Genomic DNA, 23,651 nt, shown 5'->3' with positions numbered 1-23,651 from the left:
CTTTGTCTTATCTTTGTTGTATTGTTTATGTATCTTTTAGATTTAACTACCTTATTCCATTTGTTGCCATTAGTATTATGTGTAGCGTCTCCCCTATGTTTGTTTTATGTTACAGTATTTGTAACACCTTTCTTGTATCTCCTGGTTACTTTTGATTAATAATATAATTCGGAATAACGTTTTATTATCAAATCTATGCCAAAAAGGTTATTATCCCATTTTATACCATCAACTGTAAGTAAACATTTTCCTCAGCAACTAATGTAAATCTTGCTATTTCTACTACTACCAGTGTCTTCACACATGATTTGCTGTTTCTACTTAATTTGTTAAAGATCAATCTAATCTTAAAGAAGATTTGTTTACAAAATTGTTTGATAAATTGGACGTGTTAAAGAATGAGTACTAATGATAGAGACTTTTGATTGTATGCTGCAGCACCAAAAGCCTTACAAACGTATTAAATTGCGTACAGACATCGATTCAGTAGTACAACAAATGTTTAAACTTGGTAGTAGATGTAGAAGCTATCACAATGCCTAGTCTGTAAGGAGCATGTGCTGCTGCATGCATTCTAAAAGTCACTAATTATAACAATGAAAACATGAAACAAGTGAATATTGTTGATTTCTTTAATGTTTTTACTAAGTTGCGTGGTATAATAAGTTTCTTGTATTTTATTGAATATTTAAAACAAACTAAGTTTGTGCATGCAAGTTTGGCTTGATAGTGTGGTGTTCTGGTGGTTTGAAAGTAGTGATGCTGATAATTGTGATAAAGGGGGGGGGGGGGGGAATTGATGCTAATGATGATTGATTGTGTGATGAAGAAACTAATAATGAATGTGATGATAGAGTTGTTGTTATATTTGATGTTACACACCGAGGATAGCCCAATAAGTCTGTTGACTTGTTTCTGTTGGGATCCTTCTGCTGGTGATATTGATTCTGATGAAAATGATGTTAGACCTAAACTTAATTTAATGGTTTGATGATAGTGATTGTGATTGTGAGTAAGTATGATATGTCTGGTGATGAGGGTAAGTATATGGTGTTCTGATGGTTGTGATGGTGATAGTGGTTGTGATGGTTGTGATTGGTTTATTTAGTGATGATGGGAACATCATTTCACTGTGTGGTATTAATTGTCTTCTCTGATTGCATTTGTTTCAGACTATTGATCAACTTAAACAAGACAATCAGAGGTTAAAAGATGAGAACGGAGCCTTGGTTAGAGTCATAAGCAAGTTGTCAAAATAACCAGCCAGCGTCTTGAAAAATAAAAACATTTATTGAAACAAAGATGAACATTTCAAGATGGAAGCATCGGCACTGGCCGTTCGTTTGTGTTTGCTGTCAAGTAGTTGATAGTAGGGACTATTGCATGACACAATGCTAAAAACCTCAAAGGAACTAGAGACAATAAATGTCTACACATGTCTACACGTGTTGTCATGACTGAACAGGCCTTGGTGCGGATGTGTGAGCTATAACAATGTCTACACATGTCTACACGTGTTGTCATGACTGAACAGGCCTTGGTGCGGATGTGTGAGCTATCACAATGTCTACACGTGTTGTCATGACTGAACAGGCCTTGGTGCGGATGTGTGAGCTATCACAATGCAAGTATGTGTAGATATTTGTAGCCCTGCTCTGTAGTGTTGTGTCATGCAATCGTGAAGTTTCTAATGAGAGCTGTGAAGATGATAATTGCACCCAAGTTGTTATGCCATGTTTGCCTGTCAAGCAAGCTACCTCCTACTGTAGTAAAAAAAAATGCTCATTTTACCATTTTTTGGTACACTCATATAATATTGTACATAATATACATACATGCATATATTAAATTATATTGAATTGCCAGCCCTCATACAATCCCAAACACATACATCATAGACAAGTATGTAATGCTACAGTTGAGCGCCAGCCCTCATACAATCCCAAACACCATAGACAAGTATGTAATGCTACAGTTGAGCGCCAGCCCTCATACAATCCCAAACACCATAGACAAGTATGTAATGCTACAGTTGAGCGCCAGCCCTCATACAATCCCAAACACCATAGACAAGTATGTAATGCTACAGTTGAGCGCCAGCCCTCATACAATCCCAAACACCATAGACAAGTATGTAATGCTACAGTTGAGCGCCAGCCCTCATACAATCCCAAACACCATAGACAAGTATGTAATGCTACAGTTGAGCGCCAGCCCTCATACAATCCCAAACACTATAGTCAAGTATGTAATGCTACAGTTGAGTGCCAGCCCTCATACAATCCCAAACACCATAGACAAGTATGTAATGCTACAGTTGAGCAGTTTGTAGTGGGTCTCTTCTGTAGATTAGTTCCTTTTTTACCCCAACAAATACATGGAAATGGATATGCTGTTTTTGAACAGTCTGTAAATGGACAACTTGTGATTTCAGTGCTTCCTGCCAAAAAGTTGCCTTGATGTCTGTATATTCACCTATTTATAGATTTGCTTTTTGGTATTTCTGATTTATATTTAAAAGATCACTTTCTGCAGATATGGCTGGCACACTACAATTACAGACATTACTACTGCTGAACTATCCTCTGTTTGTATTTGTTTTTTAGATACCTAATTTTAGTTGTACAGTATAATTATATGAAAAACCATATATTTTTAACAATTCTATTAGAATTGTAGGCATTTATGAGTATATTTATCATTTATTTTACATTTTTTTAGAACCACTTTTTTTGGCAATATAAAAAATAATTCTCAAATAGAGATTATAAAAAACAGTAAGTTATTATCCCAGCCAGGCATTTCTGCAGTTGTTGATTCTTCACAAATAGTATGCCATTCTAACCAATATGGCTCTTAGGGTCATCAGAGCTTTATGAACGATTTTTAATAATTTGCTATAGATAAGAGATGAGACAAATACAAAAAAAAAATTAAAAATAATAATAATAAAAAGTGCTAGGCTTGTCCTAAACCTGAAACCCTTTTGTACTAACGCAGATTTCTAGATGTTGAATAATCATTTTTAGGTAGCTAAAAGGTGTTCTTTTAGTTGCTTGCTATTTATTGTGTTCAAATACCCTGTTTCCAAAGCTATTGGCCATCACTAAAATGTTTAAGGCATATCATACCTACTTAAACAAGGTTGAAGAATAAATTAATGTACATGTGTACTAATGTACTAAGCATGACCGATATGTGGTATTGGTTGTATATGTGACCGATATGTGGTATTGGTTGTGTGTGTGACCGATATGTGGTATTGGTTGTATATGTAACTGATATGTGGTATTGGTTGTATATGTGACCGATATGTGGTATTGGTTGTATATGTGACCGATATGTGGTATTGGTTGTATATGTGACCGATATGTGGTATTGGTTGTATATGTGACCGATATGTGGTATTGGTTGTATATGTGACCGATATGTGGTATTGGTTGTATGTGTGACCGATATGTGGTATTGGTTGTATATGTAACCAATATGTGGTATCGGTTATATATGTGACCGATATGCGATATCGGTTGTATATGTGACCGATATGTGGTATCTGTTGTATATGTGACCGATATGTGGTATCGGTTGTATATGTGACCGATATGTGGTATCGGTTGTATATGTGACCGGTATGTGGTATCGGTTGTATATGTGACCGATATGTGGTATCTGTTGTATATGTGACCGATATGTGCTATCGGTTGTATATGTGACCCGTATGTGGTATTGGTTACATATGTGACTGATGTGTTGTATCGGTTGTACATTGACGGTTTAAATCTGGATGTTGTGAAATAGTTTGGGAGCAGGGTTGCTTGCTAGTGATACCAGTGTGTGATCCTTGTTACACATTTAGATAATGCAGGGGATTAGATTTGTATTCCTCTTTTAATCATACAATTACAACATTGTACAAATCAGACCAAGCACAGTCATTTCTGTTTGTTTGGTTCAACAACATTCAAGGTACTAAAGTGTGTAAAATTCACTGTAACTCTCCATCATCAGTAATTTATTATAAGTAGTAACTGTAATAGAATATTAAATTGATACTTTTTATATCAAGCTAATATTTCAATTAATTTATTGATGGTTTATTATTCAGACATTTTATATAATATATAATGCATACTGCAGCGTCACCACAAAGTGTATGCCAATTTAGGCTGTCGTCGCTTACAAAACCATTGCTTAATTTGTGTCATTTTTACAAGTACATTTTTATATTATATAAGATGGTAAAGCTAATATACAATGTTTGATACAAATTAAAGCAATATCTATCATCAATTTAGACGATTATTGTCCTTATAGAATTCAATAGATAGTATTTTTATGATTTATTATTTTGTATTTATAGGCTAATATTGATAGTGGATTAATCCGAAAACAATATGAAGTTGTGTGCTTTATTCCATTGTTTTGATAATACTTGGATTAGTATGTTCAATTTGTAATGAGAGTGAGTGATACAGCTACTTGTTGATAAACTATATTTTCTCAATTTTACAATGAATTTTGGACGGGAATCATATCGAGTGTTAATTCTTTAATCTACCTTTAATTCACCAGTTTGAGACATTGCCAATAAATTAATTGTTAGGTGCGTGATTTAAATGTTAATATATCATTGTCATAAAAGTATTAATTATCAAAGGGATTTTACATGATATTTGCGGTGGGCCTTGTATTTCTCCTGTGACTTAAACAAAACAGTAATTTAACCCCTAGTGTTGTTGGAGTGGACTTACAAATGCAGTCTACTTTATTGTGCTAATTTTCATTTATTTTAATAGCTTTTTTTAAATTTTTAAATGAATGAATCAACAACATAAGGAATTTTCAAAGAATGTAGAATCTAATTATTCCTAGAATTTTGTTAATTGTAAAAAAAGTGGATACCTAATAATAATGCAAACTTAGGTTAGATTATCAGGGGGAGGACATTTAAGTAGAATATGTAAATGTATAAACGAACACAAAACAGCAATATAAGGTTTAAGCATGGTTTCTAGTTGCGCACGCAACGCAATAACGTAAGCACAACGTAAGCAATTTGACCAATCATGATGCGGTGGATCATTGGAACTGCCGCTTGTGATTGGTCAAATCACTTTCGCTGCGACTACGTGGGTGCGTCGCGTCCAAGAGTGGGAACCAAACGCAATGTGGAATTTAACACTGATTTTTGTTCCCGCCAACTATAAGCATGTACGCGCGTTATTGCGTTCCATACGTGTTTTCTCTGGTGAAACAATTCGCAATGCAAAAACTCTTCTCCACATTTGCTACATAAAATGAATTGACTAAAGTATCTTGGCGAACTCGTGTGTCGTGTCCGTAACAATGGACATTAAACAATACATGTAGTACGCAGGCAGGACATGGCGCAAGAGAATCAGTAAAGACAAACATTGTTAGCGAGAAATCACTTTGTCATCTGTATTTTGTTGTCTTGAGTTTGAGTAGGCTAGTTCACGATTTTCTTATTGCAAAGCCAATGTATGGTAACATTGCCTACTTACTTTTCGCATTGATAATACGATTGCCATCACGCATTGTCACCAACTGGTTGGAGATCTATCAAGTTTAGAATGGTCGTGTTACGAAAGGTCGGTTCCAAATTGGACGCAACGCAAGGGAGGTAAAGCGCACCGCAAGTGATTTGACCAATCACGACGCGATGAAATCATCTAAAATTGTGGTTGATCAATGACAAGATCGCTTGTGATTGGTCAACTTAGTTGCGTTACGTCCTTGTGTTGGGTCTGCAGTGGGAACCAAGCATTACCTTACCCTTACTACGTTGCGTTGCGTCTATGTCAGAGCTAAAGCTTACAGTCTTAAATATACAGCAGTGAAGTATAGCTTTGTATTGAGCAACGGAGAAGTAAAGGTTTTTTGCCAATTGATTGTAATTATAAGTTTAGTCTTTTATAAAATGAACTGTATTAGAAATATTAGTTTGAAACCAGAAAAACCAGGTCGTTAGGCCTACACTTTAGTGTGTTTGTAGGATAATGAGTTCATATATATTAGAATAGGCATTATACTTGCATTGCTTTCACAAGTTATTGTACCACCTACAGGATATTTCAGGCTTTTAGATTATAATAGAATACATGAAGTTTTAATTTGAATCCAAGGTTTTCTATCTCGTTAGTACTTGCAATGCAATAACATCAAGTGATTTGTATTGTTACTTGTATCTTAGATAGTCAAGGCAGGAGAATGGCTAGTAAATATGTATTGTTACTTGTATCTTAGATAGTCAAGGCAGGAGAATGGCTAGTAAATGTGTGTTGATTCATTTTTAATTTAACAAATTCAATACCTATCGTTTTAATATCAATTCAAGGATACATGGATACCATACTTACAACTTAAAAGCAAGTGCTTGATATTGTTATGCTGTTGGTGTCTCGATAAGGAAGGCAAGAGAATGGTAAGTAAATATGTGCTAACGTATTCAATATTTTTTTACATTCACAATTGGACAAAACTAAATTCAGTAAAGCTTGAGCATGGAGCTATCTAATTTCATAGCTCCGTGATCATGTTACTGGTAAATGGTGCATCTTTGACGAACTGCTTGTGGTCAATCTCCATGGTGCAATTTGTATGTTTCAAGTTAATGTCTTAATGTTCACACACATCTGAAATATCCCAATTAGAATTGTTCAATTAAGAAACAAAAATGCATGTTCCAAAAAACCCCAAAACAATCATTGTGATGTTCAAAGTAGAATTGACTTGCTACTATGGAATTGTACAGTTTTTTTTTTTAAGACAATCGTGACGACGACAGTTATAGTAAGTTCGAATGACTTATTAGTAAAAATGTTGTTTTTAAATACCAGATGCGGTTCCTTAATCTGATGGTGTTTCTAAGTGTAGCAGCAAGACTTGGTGAAAGTAACGTTTGCCCGAATCAACAGACAAGCGTATTGGTGGAAGGAGAATATAAATGTGTTGATATAAAGACGAAAAAGTGTGTCAGGTATGTTAGAAGATCTACTGGGCTTACTATGCCTACTTTAGACATTCCCATCACAGTAGTAGTAGTACCTCTTGCCGCACAACCGTCTTTTATCACCGAACAGTCTTCTTTTACCACCGAAAAATCTTCTCTTACCACCACCGAACAATCTTCTCTTACCGCCGAAAAATCTTCTCTTACCGCCGAACAATCTTCTTTTACCGCCGAACAATCTTTTCTTACCACCGAATCACCTCCCCTTACTACTGAATCAGTAGTAGAACCACCATTTTACACTGTAACTTCCTTTAGTACTCCACCATTTCTCAATACTGATCCATCTCTAACTACTGAGTCGTATTTCACCACCGCCATGGAGCCTTCTCTTACCACTCAACAACAATATGGCGACAGCAGCAGTGATGATGATGATGATTGAGATTCAGTTGTCGATTGAGGACCTTTCCAAAATTGTATCACTCATCAAATTTTAACAATGAAATATTATATTATTGGAAAGTGGTGGATAATAATTTTATTCTGATTTATAAAATAAATTTTGATAAAATAAACCAATATTTCAGATATGAAGATCGACCAAGCGAGACCATCTACCAGCGAAATATAAGCACATACTTAATTGCGCACTATGCTTTTGAAAGCAATGTGAATGATACCTCTGGCAATTCACGTCATGGCGTTATCGAAGGCAACAATTATGATTACACGCCGACGGGAATAATTGGAGCGGCACTGAACTTAAGCGGCACAACTAGAGTATTGGTAACAAGTTTTGAGAACTTTGATTATGGTTCAGAATTGTCGGCAAGCCTATGGTTTATGACATACAATCAAACACTTAGTCCAATGGGGCTTCTTAACAATGGATTCAAAACATCTGGGACCTGGGAAATTCGTACACGTGCGGGATATCATCAGTTGACGGCGTCAGTGTCGTACCCTCCTGCGGCATATGCAGAACTACCGTTTAACTATGACGAGTGGCAGCATGTTGCCATGACTTATAATGGGACAGAATTGTTATTCTATTTGAATGGAGTGATGCAACCGGCAGTTGCTGGTACCAGTTGCTGTAGCGGCCCAATCGTAACAAGCCCAAATAGAGTTACGATCGGACAAATGGGTGTTGGTAGGAACGACAGGTATTTCCTTGGGTTAATGGACGAAGTTAAACTGTTTAATATTTCATTAACACCTGAAGAAGTACTTTCTTTATTTAATGTTTAACATTGATGACAGAAATCGTAATCATGTAATTTTGAAGGGAAATGTTTATTAGATATTAATCAAATATGGTATTATGTAAGTCGCTAAACGTTCATTATATCTATTTTCATATTTGTCAACAAAATACCGAGTAAAACGGGATGTAAATAATAATATATATGATACAGTTCTCACCGAGAAAGCAAGTTATATTTCAAAAATGTCACAGACGCAAGCACAATGAAATACTTAAATAGTAATTGTAACAGCGCCACTTAATTGATTTATTTCGTCAAGCACTTTGGCTATAAAAGTTTCTTTTTGTCAAGTACAATATAAACACAACAAATAAGCAAACAATAAAATATGATTAAATAGGTAAAAACATAATTATTCATATCCATAGTTTAGTTAAAAATCGTTAACCAGGAATAATATTGAATGTGCAAATTTATAGAAGAGTATCATTAGTTGTAATATTGAATATAATATTTATAAGTTACTTTCCTTAAAAAACGGAGGAACACTCGTAGGTTCGACCCATACGACAAAATACATTACAATGATAATAAATAGATACAAAATTAAAAAGTTAATATAACGATTCACTTGTCAAATCATGTTGTTCATGTAACGTAATGAATTTATAGGCCTACGTAAAGTTATCAATGTAGTGTAATGACAGTTAATTATTGATTTGCAGTAACATTTAAACGATTTAATGCTGACGTTTCGTGTGTTCTGGCCAGTATTTTGATGGCTAAGAGTAGACTTTGTTGTGTGTAAAATTTATATAAATCTGAATTTCTCGTATGGTCTGATTCATTAAAGATTGAATGTATCGCATCTGTTTTATTGGTCTTGTTTATTTATTAACATAAAGGTATATCGAGAAAATACCCCTGTTTGAGCACTTTAGCATATTTCTCAGACGAAAAAGCACATGTAGGCCTACTGAACTATATCTTGGCGTAAAAATACAATACCGGCCGCGGCCGTTCGAGCGTGCGTGCTATATGATTACGATTGGTTGAATGTTAACTTTAATGGACGTTTTAGAAAATTGATCCGATGGAATGATAGAACCAATGTTTCAGTTAATTATTCCTTATTTTTATAAAAATGCCGTAAGTGAATACGTATTATTTTTCAAAATCTAAATCCGCGCCTGACATACGCATTTTGAACAGTCACAAACAAAGATAGACTGGCTACTGTCTTTGGTAGAAGTGTAAAAGAGGTTGCCGCCCTCTCTATGTTGACAACTTTTTGTTGGTTGTGCTGCAAATGAAAAGAAATTACATTGCATTGCGAGAAGCCGCCACTCTTTTCGACAACGCCACACTCTCAGAAAAAATAGACGGCAATGACTCGATTCCTTCATAAATATGTTATTGGTTGTAGAAAACATCTGAAATTCGTGCTCTTCCTCCCCGCATGAATGCATATAATTATAAGGAGTGTACCACCTATCATGGCCTATCTAAAATCTTCGGACATCCGGCGGGCACTCCTAACCTTATGCCACTTAAACTAACTCTATTTATAAATCAAGTTTTTCAATCAAGGTTGTCAATAAATAAATCATAATTTATGAATATCGGGGAATGATGCAACGATCCATGTTAGCCGTGTGCCTCGTGCATGTTCTTTTTGGCATGTCTACCCATACAATCAGTTAGGCCTACCTAAAACCAATAATAGACAAATTGGCATTGGCATCAATAAAAAAAAAACACCCCAGGTTGTTAAACAGGACATTACTGAGTGACCATTATGTACTAGAAAATATAGTTTTTCTTTGTGTTTTTTAAACCAATTGATCAGCGAATAATACTATTAAGTACAGTATAATGATATGCTGCTATACAGATGATACTGTATGACGTAGGCCTACTACATCCCAAAAGACTTAAATGCCTTGATTGTGACGTAAAAGCAAAAGTGAAGGAAGGGCCCATATGAAATATGATAAATTTGCTTTTAAATTTAAGATAAAGAACTATAAAAAAAGTTCTCGTGATCGATAGGAAAAAAGACGTTTTTTTAAAAGAAGATGTGAGTGTCGCGTGTGTGAGAGCCACGTGGGTACGGTATGTATGTAATCTCATCAACTAATTTGCATAGTTACATCTAAAAACACTGCATGCTGAAGCAGCAGCAGTACTCAACACGTTGGGAAAACCACTCGTCCGTAACGGTTACACAAACTAGTATACCGAGGAGGAGTGTGTTGTGTTTGGAAGACAACAGTGTTTAAAAAGTGTTTAAAATTTGCACTTTATGCAATACTTCTGCATGTTGGATATTACATTATTAATATTATATCACTGAAGCTGGCTTTAGAAGAGTAAGATTAATACTCAATTGCCATGTTGTTCCATCGGCAGCTTATTATTTTTGTAGCATGCTTTGGACCGATGGTTTTTGTACAGGAGGCGACTGCTCAGGCGACAGGGAATGAAGGTATTGTAAACGTTTTGTTCATTGGTTTACCGTTCGTTGGTTCCAAACAAGAGGGTAGAATTGGGAACTTGCTCCCATGTCTGAGAATGAATAGCCTGGCTTGGGGCCATTATATTCTATGATTATTAGATGGTGGTAGGCTAGCATTACCGTTACACTTTTGTGAGAGCAATTTTGAGTTAAAATTGAATGTGTACAGATCAGTACCAACATTATATTATTATTCACTTTAATTTATTAATATCCACATAAAATAAAAAGTAATAGGCCTATTTCTATAAATACTGTACTGTAGTCTAAGTAGTAATAAATGTTGAAAGGTATGTTTTTTTCAATGTTAATCCCCTATTCCTTTTAATTTTATTTCTCAAATATCCAATAGACTGAGTACACTTTCGTTATTATTTTCTCATAAGGCCATTTAAAAAAAAAAGTTGTTGATCGTCCTCGCCCGACATCGAAAATCGGCCCGCCTCATTTTTTTTTTTTTTACCGTGAAAATCCGGGCGAAAATCCCGTTCTTCAACCTCAGATCAGTCGTCGCGAAAGCAAAATTCAGAAATTCATTGCGATTATCTGGCCCTCTATCGATAGTATCAATATGCGCATGTAATGCAATGTGCAAGATACGGGTATCTAGCTTGATTTTGTTTATTTTTCCCGCTGGCCTGCTGTACAGCGCGCGTGGGTTCTTTTTACACATGATTTGCGAACAATAGATCTTTATTGATACGTATTTACGCAGCTTAAATGCCTTTTGTGGTACTTTCTATTACCCGCGAGGGTAGCAGTTCGCCGATTAAAGATTGGTTTGGCTGCGAAGTCACGGCTGATGTAACACTAACATTATTAGAGTTGTATGTTGAATTGTATCCGTCGTGGGCGATAGGCCTACGTTGCCTACAGTGTACGCCAGCGATAGGAAGCCCGGAAAGGGAGATGGTATAATCATTTTGTGATACTGCAGTTCAGAACCATATACCAATATTTACTATTTTGACCTTTATATTGCTTCATGTCAACATTTTGTCGAATCGTTACACTTTCATGGTGCTTTGCTGCTTTTTTATAATAAAAAAAAGCAAAAAAAAAAAGCCTCCCTCCCTCCCTCCTGACTTTAAAAAAAAAAAGGACGATCAACATTTTTTTTTTTTACATAGCCTAAGAAAGGTTTTTAGTATTGCAGGTTTTTTTTTTAACAAACTTCGACACCCTGTATTAAGTGGGATGTCCTCTTTTTTAAAAAACCAATTATTTGTGTTCATCATGAGGTTGTTAAAGTATGTAATTGTGAATTAATCACCATTGTCTTTTCCAAATCCTGTTCTTATCTTAAGGATGTCTACAGAGCTTTCAATTCATATTGTACAAAATCATATTATATTTAACAACAAAATGTTTATATCAATCAAACAATGTGTATAGAGTTCTGCGGTGCTGACGGTAGGTGGCGCTGCATGGTTGCTAGTCAACCCAAAAATGCGTTCAACCTGCCTGAGTGACTCCTAGTTCACCAATGGTTTTTAAAACTTTTTCAATAAAAACAAACTAAAATTTCAAAAGATCACTATATTTGTTTTTAATAATCTATCTATTCTTCAACTACAGTTTAAGTTAAAAAAAATCAAGCTAAGATACATAATTTGATAGAAACACAAATCTATAGTGGTTATCAACATAGCGTTGAACGCATTTTTGGTTGCGCTAGCAACCACCCAGCGCCATCTACCGTTTTGACGTCACATCGCAGAACTCTCTGGAAGTATTGTCATCAGATTTCAAGATTTTTATCACCCATCTATCCATTCAGTTTTCATTTAACAAGCCTTTTTCACAAAATGGAAGACATCTTCGATTGATGACAAACAATCATACAATACAATTATCCCGGAGTTACGATTTTTTACTTAATAATCATGGTGTCCTGAAATCCCCTGAAAACGCTATGTTATTTCTGTTGGTTACACTTCCCTGCACAGTATTGTTTGTCATGATCAAAGATGTCTTCCGTTTTGTGAAAAAGGCCTATACAAAACATTATAGTATAATATAAGTATACAATACAATTTATAAAGGGTACTGTTATTTTAAATTAAAAATCCAGTACAAATCGTGAATGCGAGTGAAGTAAATTGTGCTTTGCCCAGTCTAATTTAACTACAAACTATAATTAATATGTATAAAATATGCACTGTAGTGTAATATATATTTGTTAAAAAAGAAAACTGTTGTTGGCTGGCTGCCAACTTTCTAATGATGCTGGCCATTCAGGATATTATACACAGCTAATGGGAATTATTGGCGATAAAAGTCTAGCTATGATGGTTGATGGGAATAATCAATGCGTAATGTGGTGATTATGTCTGTTTGTTAAAATACTAAAATCAAAAATGAGAATTTAGCAAACGATATATAGTATGGTAACATTGACGAATCCCAAAGCCTTTACCACTGGTCAAGTAAAGTGACTGAGCACTGGGTAGGGGAACCACAAACAAACAATAAACACAAAATCTCTATAACCATACACTTTATTTATGGTGGTTAAAAAGTCTTCACAATTGGACCATAGTCTCAGTGAGACAGTTATTATCATATAAATTGCAATAGAGATATGAATCCAGTACTATATCTTTCACTACCATTGAGATATGAATCCAGTACTATATCTTTCACTACCATTGAGATATGAATCCAGTACTATATCTTTCACTACCATTGCATTGTATGGTAGATTTGTGTAAATTCCTAGTTTTTATATTATATACCATTTAATGTAAAACCTAATATCCCATTGAGCAAGTAAACTCAAAGATGAATTTTATTATCTCCAGAAATGTAAACAATAATAAACTTTGAAATAAATCCTGCCTTTCAACTTCATGACACACAAAAGTACCTTACCTAAATTCTTTACAAAGTTCAACTCTCACTTTGATTAAGTTTCATTTCATGTCTACTGACCCAGAATTCACCCCTGGTATTTAGTACATAAAAAAAAAAATAAGTATGAACTTTAGGTTTTACCAACTATAAGTTTTAAGTAATATCAATTTCCTTTATTTTACTTTTTAAAGCCAACTATGTGACTTATAAAGATACAGTACATTAATGTGGAAAATGTGTGTGATTCCAGCATATGGTTTGAAAGCCATTTGAGCACAAAATGAATAAAACCTCGCATTTTAGTATGAAGGAATAAAGTTCAAAATTTATTTTGTATTAATGTTGAAGGCCGATTATAAAGAAATACTTCCACATCATTGGATTGTAGTCTATTCACTTAGTAGGCTATTGACCTGAGGAGAGATTTATTCATTTACAGTAAGTATGTTTACTGTATTACTTGCCATCTTGTTCTTAGCAAATATAGTATATAGTAATTAGTATTTATTGTGAATGCACTGCAAGTTTACTTTAGCAATGCAGTAGTTAGCTATTATTCAGTTACCTATTCATTTACCTGTATTCATTATTGTATTTTATTTAAACTGTATACTGTAGTGGTAGCTGTACAACAGTACTACAAATGTGCAGACTAACTTAAGTGCTATGACAAGATCAAGTTTTTGAAAAATTGCTATCATTAGAGCAACAAACGAAATGTACATTGTGTGAGAGTAAGTAAGTGCTTAGTAAAATGTGGTGGTACATAAAGCTCATTCACATTGGGCCAAGTAAGTAAGTGCTTAGTAAAATGTGGTGGTACATAAAGCTCATTCACATTGGGCCAAGTAAGTAAGTGCTTAGTAAAATGTGGTGGTACATAAAGCTCATTCACATTGGGCCAAGTAAGTAAGTGCTTAGTAAAATGTGGTGGTACATAAAGCTCATTCACAATGGGCCAAGTAAGTAAGTGCTTAGTAAAATGTGGTGGTACATAAAGCTCATTCACAATGGGCCAAGTAAGTAAGTGCTTAGTAAAATGTGGTGGTACATAAAGCTCATTCACATTGGGCCAAGTAAGTAAGTGCTTAGTAAAATGTGGTGGTACATAAAGCTCATTCACAATGGGCCAAGTAAGTAAGTGCTTAGTAAAATGTGGTGGTACATAAAGCTCATTCACATTGGGCCAAGTAAGTAAGTGCTTAGTAAAATGTGGTGGTACATAAAGCTCATTCACATTGGGCCAAGTAAGTAAGTGCTTAGTAAAATGTGGTGGTACATAAAGCTCATTCACATTGGGCCAAGTAAGTAAGTGCTTAGTAAAATGTGGTGGTACATAAAGCTCATTCACATTGGGCCAAGTAAGTAAGTGCTTAGTAAAATGTGGTGGTACATAAAGCTCATTCACATTGGGCCAAGTAAGTAAGTGCTTAGTAAAATGTGGTGGTACATAAAGCTCATTCACATTGGGCCAAGTAAGTAAGTGCTTAGTAAAATGTGGTGGTACATAAAGCTCATTCACATTGGGCCAAGTAAGTAAGTGCTTAGTAAAATGTGGTGGTACATAATAAGCTACATTCTTCACATTGGATCAAGAGTCCGGTCTGGTAGCAGCAAGTTACCTCCTCCAGTCACTCTGACTAAATCCAAGCTCAGTGTGCATTGCAGCTAAGACACCCAATTTGACTGATTATTTTTAACTTATGTTCAGCCATTTAAACTGGTTTTTTTAACTTATGTTCAGCCATTTAAACTGGTTTATTGAAAATTTCTCCTGTTTCGGTTCTTCACACAGATTATTCGGTTAGTAGAGTATTTTTTATGGCTCTAAAATGTCTCAAATTTGGAGTGAAAGGACTATTCAAATAAATGTGAAGCAGAAATCTGTGTACAGTAGAGTTAATAAATACAGTGATTTGTTTAGTTTAGTTTAGTTATATAATGGGAAAGTTTAGTTACTTTTATCTTTTAGCAAGTAAGCTATTGGTGGAACAAAGTACTGTAGATAATACTTTCTGTATATTGACAGAAACTATTCAGTTTCAATGCTAACAAACTGTATTTTTTTCAAAAGAAATATTTTGCTTTGTTGCTAATTGTACCTATTGTACTAGTATTTGTTAAATAGGCCACTATCAATAAATAAAAAATACAATAATACAAAAAAAAAAAGATATCAGACAAAAAAGTGTGATTTTTCTGAAAATATCTCCCTGCCTTTTTTTATCTAATTCTGCAGTGGCAGCCAAACGTACCAGTCAGGTGCCAGTGTTAAATAGCCACAGTTACAGTACAGTACTAAACATGCGGAAAATCAACTTTTTTTAATTTGTGAAGAAAAAAATATATATCCGTATAGATTTGTATAGATATAATTTAGTTATTTCTAGAAACGCTTGTCAAGACATTAGATAATTAAATGGTACTGCAAAGTGTCCACAATAATTAAAATGCATCATCATCACTGTGGGTACAGCTTGAGTGTGACGTGACAGAAGACTGTTGCATAATAATTCATCACTGTTGTTTATAGATATCATAACAGATTCCTTGTATAATCAGCTGTATTCAATAAATCAATGACGGTAACAGTGTAAATTATGAATACATGTATTAAATATGTGTATGAATCACATAAGTTGGGTTCATATCGAACTTAGGGCGAGATAAGTACTGATCTAGTTAAATTTTACGAGAGCGGTAATTCGATTAAATTCATTAAATTGCGTTCGACGGCTCATGTTAGCTTAAGCATCACGTGCTCGCGACCCCGCCGACACAAACAGGAAGTACAGTTGAACAGGTTAGGGCACTTTGTGGGCTATTCCTTGTGTGTATACGCACCCATTCTACCACCTTCTTCTTCTTTTTCGAGTACTGCTTAACGATCCGTCGACACAATGCTTCCTCAATTATTATTATTATCGGGGTTTTTACCTATATTTTTACAAATGATTAATGACGACACGACACTGAACTAGATGAAGGTACTGCTTTGCTGCTGTTTGCGTTAGTTGAGTTCGTTTCTAGCTGCATGGAATCCCAGCGAATGATGCGACAACAACGATGGCTCAGATACCTACGATATGCCGAGGAACAGCGCGAACTTGGGGAGATCATGTTTCTTTTACATACAAGCCTAGATGTAACATTTTTTTTCTTCGCTTTTACTTTTTCGGACATGATGAATGCGGACCAGACTAAATATATAGGGTCATTATTAGGCATTTTAGTAAGACTAGACCAGACTAAATACATAGGGTCATTATTAGGCATTTAGTAAGACTAGACCAGTCTAAATACATAGGATCATTATTAGTTAGGCAGTTTACCAAGACTTGACCACCTACAAAATATTTATGTAAAATTGAATTAGAAAAGAAAGAGTTGATGTTGATGGGGGATCTAAATTGCGACCTTCTATTTATCGAACCACATTGTTACACCAAAAGACAGCGAGACATTATAATATAAAGGCTATGATTTACCATCAAACAAGCTTATGTAAATAGCAATTAGATTAAAATAGGTGTACTGAATAATGTATACATATACGCAAGAACTTTCTTCTTTTTATTATCTTTTATTTTCACACTTCTTACCAACCACGCTGTCGGTATTATTTTTTTCTTTTTTTTTATGACACGCCAAAACGGCCTTTTACACCCTATAAAATGGCGCCCTCATTATTCTTTTGTTGTTCTTCAGAACAATAGGAAACAGTTGCATTGAACAATACATCTGTATTTGGATAGTAAATTATTTGAGAAGATAACTATAAGCTAAATGATTTATAGTATACAGTTAGCAAAAACAGAAATCCAACTTTACTAATTGTTCAAAAATTACTTCAAAATATAAGTTAACAATTTGTGCTGGATAAACATAACAACAACATACAACTACAGGGGGCATGTCTTTGAAAGGAAGATGAATTTATAACATTAGATGGCTAAAAAAGGTTGATTTTATTCGGTTTCAACACAAGACAATATAAATTCAAACAATTTACAAGCAAATACATTAAATTAAAGTCGAAAGAAAAATCAACTTAAGGGTCAGCATAGACACATCACAACAAACAGCATAAACATACAACAAGCATAACAATAAAATATGGCAGAAGATATACAATTAAAAAATGTTAAACTTTCAAGTATGTTTGATTCCGATCCGACAAATTCATGTCTCAAAATCTTATACATTATAATAGGTCAAGAGTTTAATAATATTACTTGAAATGATGAAATTATTATTGTTGAATAATGAAGATGACTGTACTTGAGTGTGTCATAGGTTTTGGTATGTAGACATTGCTATAGGCTACAACAGAGAAAGTTAATGATTTTATGTGGTATAGTTTAAATAATTTGTATCCAGTTAAACTGTAGATTAGATTGCAACAGATTATGCAATTCTGTGATTACAAAGAAAGTATGCAATAATTTTCCCAATAAAGTTTTGTGGTACTGTGATCTAATCATCACTGTTTATAGTATTAAACTTTGTACTGTATACTTGCATCTTAAATACTACTTTTGCAGATTTTAAAGTGGTCTTATTTGGTAATTTTAAAGTGGTCTTATTTGCTAATTTAGAGAAATTTTCAATGCATTTTAAAATCTTCGGCCACAAACTTTCTTCTATTGTTCTATTTACGCTGGAAACAATTTATTTTGCAAAAAAAAAAAATATAAAGGAATTAAAAACAAATTCACAATGCACTTAAAGGAATTAAAATGTATTGTTGGAGATTGAATGAAAAGAAATATATTTAAACATTATTTTGAAGTGCTATGTAAGAATTAATCTACAAACGTCTTAAATTGCTATGCAGCTGGTATAACATTTATTAAGATACAATAGCTATAAAAGTGAATGTATTTGATCATATTTTACAATCCAATGACCATATTTGGAATATTGTGTGTAATCTTTTGATCATCAGGAGACTACTAACAATTGAAAGTGTTTTACACACACACACACCAGGTCATCAACGCTAATACAACAACGTCCAGCTTTAGATTCTATTATTATGTTAAGTTGCAATTTCCTAGAGTTCTTTTTATTCAGATGCCTGTTTTTTTGTGTTTTCTAAGAAATTAGTACTTTATATTCTCCTTGACTAAATTGTTTAATTATTTTTACAGTATTTCCAAGTAAAATACATTTTTTAATTTCTTGCCAATACAAATATTTCCATAACATAATGTACATGTGTGTTATAATAACTACAATACTATAGGCCTTATTCTATTGTTCAGATTATTTTATAACATTATCATCAGCAAACTATTACCAAACCGTACGGTATCATCACTGGCCTCCTCACTGTATTCTCATTACTGTATGTTTCATTCAGCAAACTATTACCAAACCATACGGTATCATCACTGGCCTCCTCACTGTATTCTCATTACTGTATGTTTCATTCAGCAAACTATTACCAAACCGTACGGTATCATCACTGGCCTCCTCACTGTATTCTCATTACTGTATGTTTCATTCAGCAAACTATTACCAAACCGTATGTAATCATCACTGGCCTCCTCACTGTATTCTCATTACTGTATGTTTTATTCAGCAAACTATTACCAAACCGTACGGTATCATCACTGGCCTCCTCACTGTATTCTCATTACTGTATGTTTCATTCAGCAAACTATTACCAAACCGTACGGTATCATCACTGGCCTCCTCACTGTATTCTCATTACTGTATGTTTCATTCAGCAAACTATTACCAAACCGTATGTAATCATCACTGGCCTCCTCACTGTATTCTCATTACTGTATGTTTTATTCAGCAAACTATTACCAAACCGTACGGTATCATCACTGGCCTCCTCACTGTATTCTCATTACTGTATGTTTTATTCAGCAAACTATTACCAAACCGTACGGTATCATCACTGGCCTCCTCACTGTATTCTCATTACTGTATGTTTTATTCAGCAAACTATTACCAAACCGTACGGTATCATCACTGGCCTCCTCACTGTATTCTCATTACTGTATGTTTCATTCACAACTCAATTTAGAATATAATGTTAATACAGAATATTGTATTTATTTGTATAGATGTAGTAGTTTGCCAAGTGTATGAGTTTGCCTGTAAGAACGGTTCTGAATGTATCCCATCTGAATGGCGATGTGATAGAGACTTTGATTGTAAAGACTCCAGTGATGAACAAGATTGTGGTATGTACACTAACTACCATAAGAATTTCATGTAGTTTAAATAAGCAATGCTTTAGATACGGTATTATCCAATCAGGAACATGCGCAACCTTTCCTATGATCCTCCTGGACCGAGAAGATCGCATCCTGGGCTACAGGCTAATTTATTATTTTATATGCCTATTTAAAATGGACCTGAAATGGACTTTCGATTTTCAAGAAATTCACACATGTTATTTAAATGTATCAAATTAACACAAACCCATACAAATAAAAACAAAATGTATAGTATTTTGAGAAAAAACGAAATTTTAAGATACCTAATAATAAATTAGCGAAATTTACTCAAGCCATTGCAATATTCTATTTCAACGGCCGTCGGAAGCCTCTATATTCACGACGTCACATATACACACGACGATATCGAGAGCGTGTATGCCGCCATATAGTCAGTGAATGATCGACGGGCTGGAAAGATACGCGAAGCGTTGACACTAATACTAATTTATTCAATATCTAATGTTGTTGAAATATACAGTAGTTCCCTAAAATTTACTTTGTTAGTTCTAAAACCCGAATTTGGAAGGCCTACCTCCCAAACCTTTACTAGGCCTAGGCCCCCAATCCAGCGAGCGAACTTGATCCACCACCCCACCACCCACACCATGCGGCGAGGCTCCGTTTCATGTGCATCCCCAAGGACCAAAGCGATATCAACAACTTGCTGCGCTCATTGTCAAGTTAAAGTAAAATATGAATAAAATTTGTTTTCGAACTGGCTGATTCGTGACAAATAAATTATCATCTCATATTACTAATTTAATTCTGCTAAACTAAAGACTAAAGAAATTTTGGCAGTATAAATTACGAACGATATACAAAATACACGAACGGAAAATATGGATACGCATCATTGCACACGGCGCTGTATCCCGGACAACGTTGCCAGGCTAACTTCGGTATTGCCAGAAAAAAACAGTTGATTTGAAGATTTTAAAATCGTCATTTACTCGATGAATAACCGTTTATACGGTAATAATTTTATCTAAAAAAATTCTAAATACGTTTTTTAGAAAATACTCCATAGATTTCAAGAGTTATAGCCAAAAAACTACAAATTGTTCATTGGAGGGATAGGAATATATTCGCAAAGTGACGTCACCCGCGAATTTTTTTGATTTTCAAATGGGGCTTTCCCCAAAAGGGCCAATTTATATTTTGTAACAATATACATTCTAGCAACATCTAATAGCCCCAAAAACATCATTCTAAAATAAAAAAAATCGAAAATCCATTTCAGGTCCATTTTAAATGTTGATAAATATAAAAGTAAAACTAGATTTGAACTCGTCACTTTGACGAGTTTGGGTTATCTGCGCAAATGCAACGTGCACATACTTATATGAACCTCGACAATTATTATGCCATCCTATGACATGAAATAAAAATGAAAAAAAATAAAAAAATAGAGAAATATGAAGCAAATACATATAGTACATTGCTGGTCTCAAAATGTATGTGAACTTACAAGTTAATAGTAATTGGTATCAATTGGCTTTCTTTTTTATATATAATAATGAAAATAATAAAAATGATTAAATTTCAAATATGTCTTTAAAGGAGAATACTGCGATCCAGAAATCAGTTTTAAATGTATAAATGCATCCCGATGTGTTCCGCATGGATGGGTTTGCGATGGAATTGATGATTGTGGGGATAATTCAGATGAGCAAGGAGAAGAATGTAAGTCAAGGTCAATTATTATATAAGATAATAATGCCATCCCATAAAGCATTAGTTGACCTAGTTGTGTGCCCAGTGGGCTAGTAAAATGCACTATCACCAGACATCAGATCTGCATTTTTATCTTTTTGTACAGTATGTAATTGTTAGTTTGGAAGCAACTGTTTTAAATTTAAATAGCTCTACAGCAGCCTATTTGATTCTGCAATATTGTAATAAACCAAATATGTATATTCTTTTTTATACTTTATGTACATTATACTTTATGTACATTATGCTGTAAAAATCAAAATCTTTAGATAATTTATGTGTAACAACCGTTGCGTGTTTGTGTATGCGAATTGGGTCAAATACGCAATGGCTCTATTAGAACTCTTGAGGGTTGTAGCAACTCATAGTTTAGCACATCAAAGTGGTCAAGGTCAAAGCATTCAACTTCAAAATGTGGGCAGAAAATCCACAATTGGATGGTAGCCGCCATTGTATAGACTGATGCACACCAGTGTCAAGGTGCACAACAATATTGTTGGTATAGGATAACACTACTGTGAATCAGAATTTTTCTCATAATTTATTCTCATATTAAAAATTACAAAGAAAAGTTTCTTACATATTTCACGGTTTCTCTGTGATAATCATCAGCAGATACTAATGATGAAACTATTCAAGTGTGTACATTTTTCATAATATATTTCTGATGAGGTAAATTAGCAGTGGTGCATAGCAAGTGAGCAAATTATTTACTGTATCATCATGTGTTTCTAATATTCAACAATACAATCTGTAATTGACTGTTCATCAATTCATCAATGCAGCAACCTTAATGAGGATCTCTTTGATCCGTTTTGTTGGTTAGCAATCATTTGGTAAAATAAAGGTCTGTCTACACTATCAAACTAGTAGTAGTTTGACAAAAAAACTGTAATGTGCCAAATTTAGTAGTGATATGCCCAAATGTGGTAGTGGTATGACATCATCATGTCCTTATTATGGACACATCAAATTTTGTTGTCACATAAACTAGTGTAGTTAGAGCTTTAGTCTATATCATGCCTACCAATCAGGATGAACCAACATTTCAGTCCTCCTGTACAAATACTGTACAAGTAGTTTAAAATAAAAATGGATTAAATAAATTATAATTTTGTATTATATTTTTTTTGTAATAAGAGAGTAGTCTTTTTTACCTGTTTAAGGTCTTAATCAACTAAATGCAAGCAGTATGTGATGTGATCAACGATGTTTACAGAATCACCCTCAAGTATGGGGTGCCAAACATGTCACTACATTCTCTGTTACTATACTGTACTTGAATCTTGTTTTCTTACACTGACAATGTATTATAAGATATAATTTTGATGTATAATATTTAATATTTTGCTCAGGTGAGTCACCGTTTGAAAGCTGCTCAAGGAATGAGTACCAATGCCCTGGTTCCAATGACTGTATCCCAATACACTTACTATGTAATTCTGAGATAGACTGTGGAGATAGATCAGACGAAGGAAGTCACTGTGGTAGGGTATATTCACACAACTTACTACTACTTAATTTTGGCTTAACATGGAATTGGAAGTGTAGATCCTATCACTGCTACAGTATGTGGTGCAATATTGTTTATAATGGAGTTGTCTGTGAACCACTCCCTCTAGTGGGACCTTCTCAAATGCTGTCATAATTTCATAACATTGTCATGTGTGTATGTGGAAATACAGAATGAATTGAAGTGATGCAAATTAAACTATTTTTATAAATTCCAAAATATTTTATTTGAACTTTCTCTTTCATAGTTTCTCAAGTTCAAAAATGTGCAGAGAAGGGTTGTAGCGATTTGTGTAAATATTCCATAACTGGTGCAAGATGCTACTGTAATGAAGGACGTCAGTTGAATGCTGATAATGTGACATGCTCAGGTAAATTTAATATACATATTATGATTACACTTGATGTGTGATACTGTGGTTACTTTTAACATTTAATAATTTGTTCTTTGTCTGTCACAAAATCTAAAAAAAAAAAAAAGAACCAAGTTAAAAAAAAAAAAAAATTTAACACAAGATTAAAAAAAAAGAAACTAACCCTGCTATATAAACTGGCTATAGTTTTAGCTCACTCAAACCAAAATGCTCACTATTGGAAGGGAATAAGACATTATTTAAAATATGTGC

The 23,651-nt window shown here is 34.1% G+C and overlaps 3 protein-coding genes across 6 annotated transcripts in view; all 3 read left to right on the top strand.

The window, feature by feature from the left end:
- The window catches only part of LOC140039974 (protein phosphatase 1 regulatory subunit 12A-like), a 35,972-nt gene extending 30,544 nt beyond the window's left edge, over nucleotides 1-5,428 (top strand). For both annotated transcript variants that reach the window (XM_072085570.1, XM_072085569.1), the window contains one exon: nucleotides 1,173-5,428. In XM_072085570.1, coding sequence (XP_071941671.1) covers nucleotides 1,173-1,259 — 87 coding nt within the window. In that variant the 3' untranslated portion in view covers nucleotides 1,260-5,428. The remainder of the gene's footprint in view (nucleotides 1-1,172) is intronic.
- Nucleotides 5,429-6,429: 1,001 nt separating this feature from the next.
- Nucleotides 6,430-8,243, top strand: LOC140039977 (uncharacterized). Its single transcript, XM_072085573.1, has 3 exons — nucleotides 6,430-6,445; nucleotides 6,861-7,000; nucleotides 7,564-8,243. The coding sequence occupies exons 1-3, from the start codon at nucleotides 6,443-6,445 to the stop codon at nucleotides 8,225-8,227; spliced, it is 807 nt and encodes a 268-aa protein (XP_071941674.1). The 5' UTR covers nucleotides 6,430-6,442; the 3' UTR covers nucleotides 8,228-8,243.
- Nucleotides 8,244-10,411: 2,168 nt separating this feature from the next.
- The window catches only part of LOC140039970 (low-density lipoprotein receptor-related protein 1-like), a 75,245-nt gene continuing 62,005 nt past the window's right edge, over nucleotides 10,412-23,651 (top strand). For all 3 annotated transcript variants that reach the window (XM_072085561.1, XM_072085560.1, XM_072085559.1), the window contains exons 1-5: nucleotides 10,412-10,672; nucleotides 19,642-19,761; nucleotides 21,361-21,483; nucleotides 22,869-23,000; nucleotides 23,274-23,396. In XM_072085561.1, the coding sequence (XP_071941662.1) occupies nucleotides 10,579-10,672; nucleotides 19,642-19,761; nucleotides 21,361-21,483; nucleotides 22,869-23,000; nucleotides 23,274-23,396 (592 nt within the window). In that variant the 5' untranslated portion in view covers nucleotides 10,412-10,578. The remainder of the gene's footprint in view (nucleotides 10,673-19,641; nucleotides 19,762-21,360; nucleotides 21,484-22,868; nucleotides 23,001-23,273; nucleotides 23,397-23,651) is intronic.

The sequence above is a fragment of the Antedon mediterranea genome, chromosome 2, assembly GCF_964355755.1.
Source record: "Antedon mediterranea chromosome 2, ecAntMedi1.1, whole genome shotgun sequence".
Classification (NCBI taxonomy): domain Eukaryota; kingdom Metazoa; phylum Echinodermata; class Crinoidea; order Comatulida; family Antedonidae; genus Antedon; species Antedon mediterranea.
Note: the sequence above shows the minus strand (reverse complement) of the source record. Positions and strands in the feature narration are given on the sequence as shown.